The sequence below is a fragment of the Asparagus officinalis genome, chromosome 2 (genome assembly GCF_001876935.1).
Source record: "Asparagus officinalis chromosome 2, Aspof.V1, whole genome shotgun sequence".
In the NCBI taxonomy this organism is placed as follows: Eukaryota; Viridiplantae; Streptophyta; class Magnoliopsida; order Asparagales; family Asparagaceae; genus Asparagus; species Asparagus officinalis.
In genome coordinates this window covers 45,427,571-45,437,019 of record NC_033795.1, presented here as the reverse complement: position 1 = coordinate 45,437,019, position 9,449 = coordinate 45,427,571, and the positions used below count along the sequence as shown (strand labels likewise).

The 9,449-nt window shown below is 43.2% G+C and overlaps 1 protein-coding gene across 1 annotated transcript in view; it reads right to left on the bottom strand.

Moving 5' to 3' along the window:
- The window catches only part of LOC109830944 (E3 ubiquitin-protein ligase ORTHRUS 2-like), a 21,892-nt gene extending 12,765 nt beyond the window's left edge, over positions 1-9,127 (bottom strand). The window contains exon 1 of the mRNA XM_020398296.1: positions 8,794-9,127. Within this exon, the coding sequence (XP_020253885.1) occupies positions 8,794-8,922 (129 nt within the window). The 5' untranslated portion in view covers positions 8,923-9,127. The remainder of the gene's footprint in view (positions 1-8,793) is intronic.

Genomic DNA, 9,449 nt, shown 5'->3' with positions numbered 1-9,449 from the left:
GATTTCACGGAGGACGAGTTGGTCGACGCGGTCGCCGTGGGGGATGAACTTCACAGCGACAAGCTCGCCCGTGGGCTTCTACCGCATCAGGCGGGTCACCCTCCCTCCGTTGTCGTCGGTGAGATCGCGGATCAAATCGTAGTTCTCGAACGAATCCATTGCAGAAGTTAAACATTTTTGTAATGGGGAGTTAAACATTTTTTCCCCTAAATATCAGTAAAAAAATGTAAAACATCCCAACTATTTGTGAGCACGTGATGAGTGGGGGCCACTTACAAAAGTGAGGTGTTCTCGTGAACACCTGTAGACCCACGTTCACGAGCATGACGCGTGAAGTTACGCGTTCGTGGCCACGAATCATTCGTGGTGGCAAGCGGGTAAAAGGCAGGCCCACCCAATTGAACATTCATATAAATACGGGGTTCTCCTAGGGCAGAGGGCAAGCAAGTTGGGGTTTCTTTTGCGGCTACAAATTTGGAAAAAGCAAGGAGCAAAGAGCGGCCGGTGTGGGCAGAAGAAAACACAAAGAAGAAGAAAAAGTCGGCTGTTTTTCTTCCTTGGCTGCGGCTTTGTGCAGTGATTTATTTTTATTTGGCAGAAGTGATTGTGTGCAGTCTTCTTGTGCTTTTGTAGAGAGATATTGTGAGGGATCTAAGAGTTTGTTTGAGGGTTTAAATTGAGTGATTGTAAACCCTAGTTGTATCTCTCCCTCTATAAGTAGATCTCCCCCTCCTTGCCCCGTGGGCGTAGGCTATTTGCCAAACCACGTAAAAGTTATGTTATTGTCGTAATTTGTAATAGCTTGTAGGATCCCTCGACAGGTCAGTCCTAGAACTGATGAGAGGAAGAGCCGATATCTCACTTTGATGAGATATCCGCTTCAGATTCTTGTTTCCTTTGAGAGATGGGAATTCTTATCGATCTAATCTCTCTTGTTGTGCTGCCGAAGTGCTGCCGAAATTTCCGCTGCGCACAACAAGTGGTATCAGAGCTCCGGGTTGGATTTGAGAGCTTGTTCGAAGGATTCGCTGAAGGATTCCTATTTGAAGAATTAGATCGATAACATGGGAGAAACAAGCACATCGGGATCGTCTCTTTCGAAGGCGATACAGAGTCTGAGCATCAATAATACAAAAATCGATGTTCCGAAGTTCGACGGCAAGATCAATTTCGGTTTGTGGATGTGTCAGGTGATGGACGCCTTGGATGCACAAAATTTGGAGGAGACTCTTGAGTTACAAGAGAAACCCGCTGATATGGAGGACAAAGTTTGGAAGAAAATGAATAGTAGGGCTTGTGGAGTTATTCGGTCATGCTTGACGCCGGATCTTATTTATGACGTAATGAATGTGAAGTCGGCGAAGAGAATGTGGGAAACACTCAATGAGAAGTATCTGACGAAGAGCATTGAGAATCGGCTTCACTTGAAGAGGTTTTACCAATTCAAGATGAAGAGGGGAGTTTCCATTCGGGAGCATGTTAACAACTTCACGAAGCTAATTTCGGATATGGCCAATGTAGATATCATGGTTGAGGATGAAGACAAGGCGATGTTACTATTGTGTTCGTTGCCGGAGGATGATTTTGGAACGTTTGTTCTCACTATGATAAATGGAAGAACTACGGTTAGCTACAAGGAGGTGACCTCAGCTTTGGTGAATTATGAGTTGAGGAAGAGTGATGGCGAACCCTCCGAGAAGGCATCGGGAGATGCATTAGCAGTTCGAGGCCGTGATCCAAACCGTCGTCCAGGTGATCGCTCAAGATCGAAGTCAAGAGGTGGCCATAGAAATATTGGTAGGAATCAATGTCGCTTTTGCAAAGAAGGACATTGGAAGAACGACTGCCCAAAGTTGAAAGATAAAGCCAGGAAGAATAAAGGGAAAGCTGTACAAGCTTCGGAAGTGAATGTTATCAAGGCTATTGACGACAATTCAGATACAGATTCTTCAGGCTATTCCTGCTCTGTACTACCGTCAGTTTGTTACGCTGACTCTACGGAGTGGATGATGGATTCTGATGCTACATACCATATTTGCCCTAGGAGGGATTGGTTCTACAGCTTTGAGGAGTTGGAAAGAGGGGATGTCGTGCTCATGGGTAATGATCATGTATGCCCTATTGGTGGTATTGGTACAGTACGGATCCGGATGTGTGACGGGGTGACTCGGGAGCTAAAGGAAGTGAGATTCGTTCCTCAGTTGACGAAGAATATCATTTCGCTTGGAACTTTGGAGGCAGCTGGCTATAAGGTGATCTTGGAGAATGCGACTCTGAAGGTCACAAAGGGGTCCATGGTGGTGATGCGATGTGTCAGGGAAAACAACATTTACTACTTGAAGGGCAAGACAGTAACTGGGGGTCTGACAGCTTCGATTACCACAGAGGAAGATACTACCAGTTTATGGCACATGAGATTAGGACACACTGGTGATAAGTCCCTGCAGGTATTAGCGAAGCAGGGGCTATTAAAGGGTGTGAAGACCTGCAAGATGGAGCTGTGTGAACATTGCATACTTGGGAAGAAGACAAGAGTGAAATTCGGCACCGCTATTCACAATACCCAAGGTATATTGGACTATATTCACACAGATGTTTGGGGCCCTTCCAAGCACACATCACTTGGTGGGGCCAACTATTTTGTCACTTTCATTGATGACTATTCCAGGAGAAATTGGGTATACCCGATGAAGCATAAACATCAGGTCCTGGATATTTTTGTGGAGTGGAAGAAGAAAGTGGAGCTGCAGACAGGTAGAAAGGTAAACACTCTATGTTCTGATAACGGTGGAGAGTATAAGAGTGATCCGTTTCTGCAGTTTTGTCGGGATCACGGCATTAGACGACACTTCAAAGTACGTGAGACACCGCAACAGAACGGGATGGCTGAAAGGTTGAATCGTACCTTGCTGGAGAAGGTGCGATGTATGATGACACAGAGTGGATTGTCAAGATCCTTTTAGGCCGAAGCGTTGGTTTATGCGAGCCATCTCGTGAATAGGTTGCCGTGCACTGCAATACAGGGAAAGACTCCGTTGGAGCGTTGGTCTGGTTCGGTAGTTAGTGACTATGAGTCGCTTCAGATATTTAGGTGTCCAGCTTATTACCATGTCAATGATGGTAAATTGAATCCGAGGGCGAGGAAAGCAGTCTTTGTGGGATTTAGAGATGGAGTTAAAGGCTTCAAGTTATGGGATCCACAGGACAAGAAGATAGTTATTAGCAGGGATGTCACATTTGACGAGGCGTACATGATGAAGCCTCAAGTTCCTCAGCAGGTGGAGGAAGACCAGACAGTTAGGATATCGCAGCAGGTGGAGGATGATGTGACTCCACCCACTCCAGAGAGCATTGTATCCATCGAGGCTCCAGCCGGGCATTTAGAGGATACAGTGGATGTTGGGACTCAGGAACAGGGTCATGTTCAGGAGTCCATTGCAGCTAATAGACCAAGAAGAAAGCATTCGTCGATTCGTATTTTATTGGCATTGGTGGCACAGCTGGATTTGGATTTGGTCCAGATGGATGTGAAAACAGCCTTTCTACATGGAGATTTAGAAGAGGAGATCTACATGACACAACCTATGGAGTTCAAAGCTGCAGGAAAGGAAGATTTGGTATGCAAGCTGAAGAAGTCTCTTTACGGATTGAAGCAATCGCCGCGACAATGGTACAAGAGATTCGACGGCTTTATGATTGGCCGAGGGTACACGAGGAGCCCATATGAGCCGTGTGTTTACATGCACAAGTTACAGAATGATGAGTATATCTATTTGTTGTTATATGTTGACGATATGCTCATAGCTTCCAGAAATACTTCAGCTATTAGAAAGTTGAAAAAGGAGCTGTCATCGGAATTTGAGATGAAGGATCTTGGAGAAGCAAAGAAGATATTAGGTATGGAGATCGAGAGAGACAGGGTGAAGATGAAGGATCTTGGAGAAGCAAAGAAGATATTAGGTATGGAGATCGAGAGAGACAGGGTGAAGGGGAGGTTGAAGTTGACACAGAGGAGTTACTTGGAGACAGGGTGAAGGGGAGGTTGAAGTTGACACAGAGGAGTTACTTGCAGAAGATGCTGAAGAAATTCACTTATGATGGCAATGCCAAGGCGGTGGGTACTCCATTAGCTCCCCACTTTAAGCTATCAACTAAGATGTCACATGTTTCAGTTGAGGACCGTGAATACATGTCCAAAGTTCTATATGCCAATGCTATGGGTAGCTTGATGTATGCGATGGTGTGTACAAGGCCAGATTTATCACAGGCCGTGAGCATGGTATCCAGATACATGCACGACCCCGGGAATGGTCATTGGGAGGCCGTGAAGTGGATTCTACGGTATATCAAAGGTACCGTGGATGTTGGTTTGGTATTTCAGAAGAATGTGAAGACAGGACAGGATTGTATTGGTTACATGGATTCAGATTATGCTGGAGATCTTGACAAGCGCCGGTCTACTTCGGGTTATGTGTTTACATTAGCAGGTGCACCGGTGTGTTGGAGATGCACACTTCAGTCTACAGTGGCGCTCTCCACTACGGAGGCAGAGTATATGGCGTTGACTGAAGCTATGAAGGAGGCTTTGTGGTTGCAGGAATTATTGGAGAACTTGGGGATTGCACAGGAGACTCTTCGGGTATATTGTGATAGCATGTCAGCTATCTATTTGGCGAAGAACCAAGTTTATCATGCACGCACAAAGCATATCGATGTCAGATTCCATTTTGTTCGTGACGTTTTGGATGAAGGAGACGTCATGTTGGAGAAGATCCACACGAAGGACAACCCTGCAGATATGTTGACCAAAGTTGTTTCAGGTTTGAAGTTTGGTCATTGTTTGGAACTTTTGAACATTCTTCGGTGTTGAGGCCTTTCGAGGCCATTGGGTGAACTACGTGAGGCTTGATTCCTTGGGCAAGAGGATACGTAGGCAGTCTTTACAGATGCAGCCGCCTTGGATTAGTTGATTTTGATGGGATTTGATCGATTTGGTGAGTAGATACCGACGTTTGGGTGAGTGTTCGTACTCCCGTTTGAGTCTCGACTTGTTGAGGATTGAGAAGCAGCAAGTGAGACATTTAGTTTGGTTGGTGTCGGCTCAGTTTTGAAAGAAACTTCACCGAGGTGGAGAATTGTGAGCACGTGATGAGTGGGGGCCACTTACAAAAGTGAGGTGTTCTCGTGAACACATGTAGACCCACGTTCACGAGCATGACGCGTGAAGTTACGCGTTCGTGGCCACGAATCATTCGTGGTGGCAAGTGGGTAAAAGGCAGGCCCACCCAATTGAACATTCATATAAATACGGGGTTCTCCTAGGGCAGATGGCAAGCAAGTTGGGGTTTCTTTTGCGGCTACAAATTTGGAAAAAGCAAGGAGCAAAGAGCGGCAGTTGTATCTCTCCCTCTAATAGTAGATCTCCCCCTCCTTGCCCCGTGGACGTAGGCTATTTGCCGAACCACGTAAAAGTTGTGTTCTTGTCGTGATTTGTAATAGCTTGTAGGATCCCTCGACAGGTCAGTCCTAGAACTGATGAGAGGAAGAGCCGATATCTTACTTTGATGAGATATCCGCTTCAGATTCTTGTTTCCTTTGAGAGACGGGAATTCTTATCGATCTAATCTCTCTTGTTGTGCTGCCGAAGTGCTGTCGAAATGCTGCCGAAATTTCCGCTGCGCACAACACTATTGCCACGTTGGAAGCCACGTTGAGTCACGTTTGCATCATGTGAGCCGTCACGTGAGAAAAATCGTCGTAAAATTGGATTCGGTAAAACTTGAGGCTTATTTGTCGCCGAAGAAAAAAAAATACCAATATATCGTCAGAAAAAAAAAACTATATACCAAACTGTCACTAAGGGTAAACAAAATATACCAATTTGGTATTTTTACCGTTTTCTAAAAGTCTTATACATGAGGCGAAAAAATAATCGTCTTACAATCTTAATGTGAGAGCCATCTATTGATTAATGATTAGTTGATTAATCATCACACTTTTGGCAGTACCCTAAGGATGCTCAACATTACTAGTGATGAGGCACTAATCACATAGACATGTAGATAAAACCAAGGTTATCAACATTACCATTGATTAAGGATAGCTTCGCGTGGTAGTGAGGTACGTCTAAAGCTATTTGGGACTATAGCGAAAAAAAGCACAAAGTCAAGCAACGGTCCAATATAAATAGTATATATATTTTTAAAAATAAGAAAAATTAAAGAAAATTCTAAAAATTCTACTTTCGATATACAATTAGCACCTAGAATATTGTCAGCACCCTCTCATGGTGTCTTAGTGCTCTAGATTACTATCACTATTGGAAGTGGCATTGTGGTAACCGTTAGAGATAGCGAAGGAACTGGAGTAGAAGAGAGAAGTAGTTGTGGGAGGTGGCAGGAAGAGGTTGGAGGCAGTGCACTGGGAGAGAGAGAAGAGATTGATGGATACGGCGACTTTAGGGTTTTTTTTCTATCGACAGAGAGGAGAAAGAAACGAGGTTGGACTTGAGATTTAATAAAATTCAAGTCAGGTGTGATACGGGTCGGGTTTAATCGATCCAAACTCCACTTTAACAACTTTTATTTAAGAGGTAAAAGTAATAAAAAGCATATTTTTACCACTATTTCATGCTTTTGAGTGCTTTTGCGAGTGAAAAGTGCTCACGAATGCTATTGTTCTTTGCTAAGGCCCTACTTCTCACGGCGGCCTCGCTAACACAATAGCTCCGTTGTAGCAGGGCTCTTTACCGCTATTTAAAACAATGGATATGACAGGAAATTTGATTTTTATTGTAACACCACGTGAGTGTTTTGGAGGGAAAACTGGAGCATTGAGAATCAGATCTTGAACTTTCAAAATAGTAGGGATTAGGCCATACAATTACTTCTTAACAAATATAGATTATGGGTCAAGATAGAGCCACTAACTAAACCAAATTTCCCAAATTTTCTTATCAAGAAATTGCAAATTGAGCTTGGGGCTTGGCACAAGCTTAGTATGATTCAGCATTATCAATATGTGATGCACAATGCGATGTGTAATGTTCCTTTACATGGACATGCGCAAGGCGCAAAGACACAAACATGCACAAGGCACAAGGCGCAAGGCAATGTTTGCGCCAATGTGAAGCGAGGCCCACACCACATACGTAAAACTTTTCAAGATAGATAATCAAGCGTGAAAGAACATGTTTATGAACTTTCACATAAAACATGTCAAGACAAATAATTTCTACTATCAAATAACAAAATAAGGTCTAAGTTCATAATGCTAACACATCCAATGTAGTTAGTAAAGTTCACAATTTTCCAACTCAAAAGTCAACTCAAGTAAATATCAAAGCAAATCAAATAGTAAACAAGAACGAGTTAGAGGCCTCAATGGGGCAAGCAATTATGGCCTAATAGGTTTACTTTTCTTTTTTGGATATGAATTATCGGGTGAAAGACTCGACTGAAAGGTTAAAGAACAAAAATATATCTGACTATGTCACACATGTGCCCCTTGTGAAGCACCCTCACGCAAGGTGCATGAGGCGCAAAAAGGCGATTCCACCGTCCCGCATCGCAAGGCACAATGAGGCGCATGACTTTGATAACACTAGTATGATTTAGGTTAGTATCGAGTTTTTGACCCGTCCTAATGTCTTTGACCTAATGGATTTTGATGATGAGAATTCTTGTGAATTGCTTTATCCAAAATAAGAGATAAGAGTTGATCTCTACTGTGACTTGGATAAAGCGAACGAAAGTGGCAAGATAAGCCCCTTACGATTCTCCAAAAGATATACCAAATGTAAGATAAGATAAAAAGTTTACTCAATCGCCCTTGTTTTCTACTTCATTGTTTAAGGAAATATTCACTGTCTTCTTTGACCAATCTTGCTAACGATATCACAATATCGCACCTATTAATAGGCAATTCTTTAGATTGTCATTCATGATAATTATTTAACACTAGATTATTTAATATTTACCAACAACCAGAGTAGCTTAAACAAACAAAATTATGTCTATGAATTTCAGCTAAATTTTCAAACTTTTATTGGGCAAAATATCTAATTTCTTGATTTAGCAATGCTGGTGATGAAGAGTTCAGCTTTAAAAAAAACTAAACCACAGGTGATCCTAATCGTATATATTGAAAACTGCCCTTCAAACTTCCAAAAAAGTTTTGTAAAATGACAGAAAACACCCTTCACCCTTTTGCTTCTCCCCCGCCTCGAACGAATTTTACAACCAGAAACTGAACAAAAAGACAAAAGCATCAGTAGTTTAAACTTTTGAAATGAAAGAAACGAAAAGGAAAAAAAAACAATTAATTGAAGCACATCATCACAAGAATAAAATATTTTTAAAGCAGTTTAAAATGTGAGAGGAAAACTCCGATTTTTAAATCAGATGTGTCAGATATTAATTCAATCTCCCTGAGACTCTTCAACCAAAAAGAATAAGAAAAAAATAAGTTGGAATAAAAAAATAATTTTTCAAAAAATTAATTACTAGTGTACGGAACTACAAGGCATACCTCTCATCCATCCAACTGGTCTAAAAATGCATTAAAAAGATCAATAAAACCCTACTTATTCTTCCAAGGACGGAATAATGATGATAATAATCAGATTCAAGAGACAATCAGTAAGAGCTAATAAACTTTTTTTTTTGGTCAATGCTAATAAACGAAGTAACAGCCTTCATCATAAAACTATCTAAAATATTTCCAGAACTGTTCATCAGAATTATTAATATAAATAAATAAATTCATAACAGCTTTTTCAAGAATACTACTCACAGTCACAGGGCGTTCAATCAACTGCATGCAAAACGAGCACTTGAAGCTCTCATCAAGAACCTGAAGCACTCCACCGTCTCCCTTCTCCTTCCTCTTATCCTCCACCTCATCTTCATTATCCTGCGCCATCCCGCTAACAGGCTGCCTCCTCTTGCCTTCTCTTTTCTTCAGTGTCCCATCCGCCTGGATCGCCTTTATCTTTCATCACAAGATCGTTGGATCCTCAGCGGCCGAGGCGGTTGCCGCGAAGGAGGCGGCGTAGGCGGAAACCTCACCGCCGCGTCGCCGGAGGGAGCAGTCAGGACAAATCAATCGGCGACAGAGGCGAGGGTTTCGGAGGTTTGGAGAGGCACTGGCACGTGCCAGGGGTGACGCACGTCTGGCGCAGGGACGATTTCCGCCTCCGCGGCGTTGCTTTGCATTTCATGCAGGCGCCGTCGCCGGCGACTGGGAGATCGGAGGACATAGTGGATGCGACGGCGGCCCAGCCGGGTTTTTTTTTTTTGGGTGGGTAGTGGGGGTGCCGGGGTGGTTCTGCCGCGTCGCTGGTGCTCCGGGTCGCCTCTGCGGACAGCGCCGACCTGCGTGGAGGCGGGTTTTTTTAAAATGAGAGGAGGAGAGATTTGAATTTGCTCTTCCTTATTTTATGGTAGAAA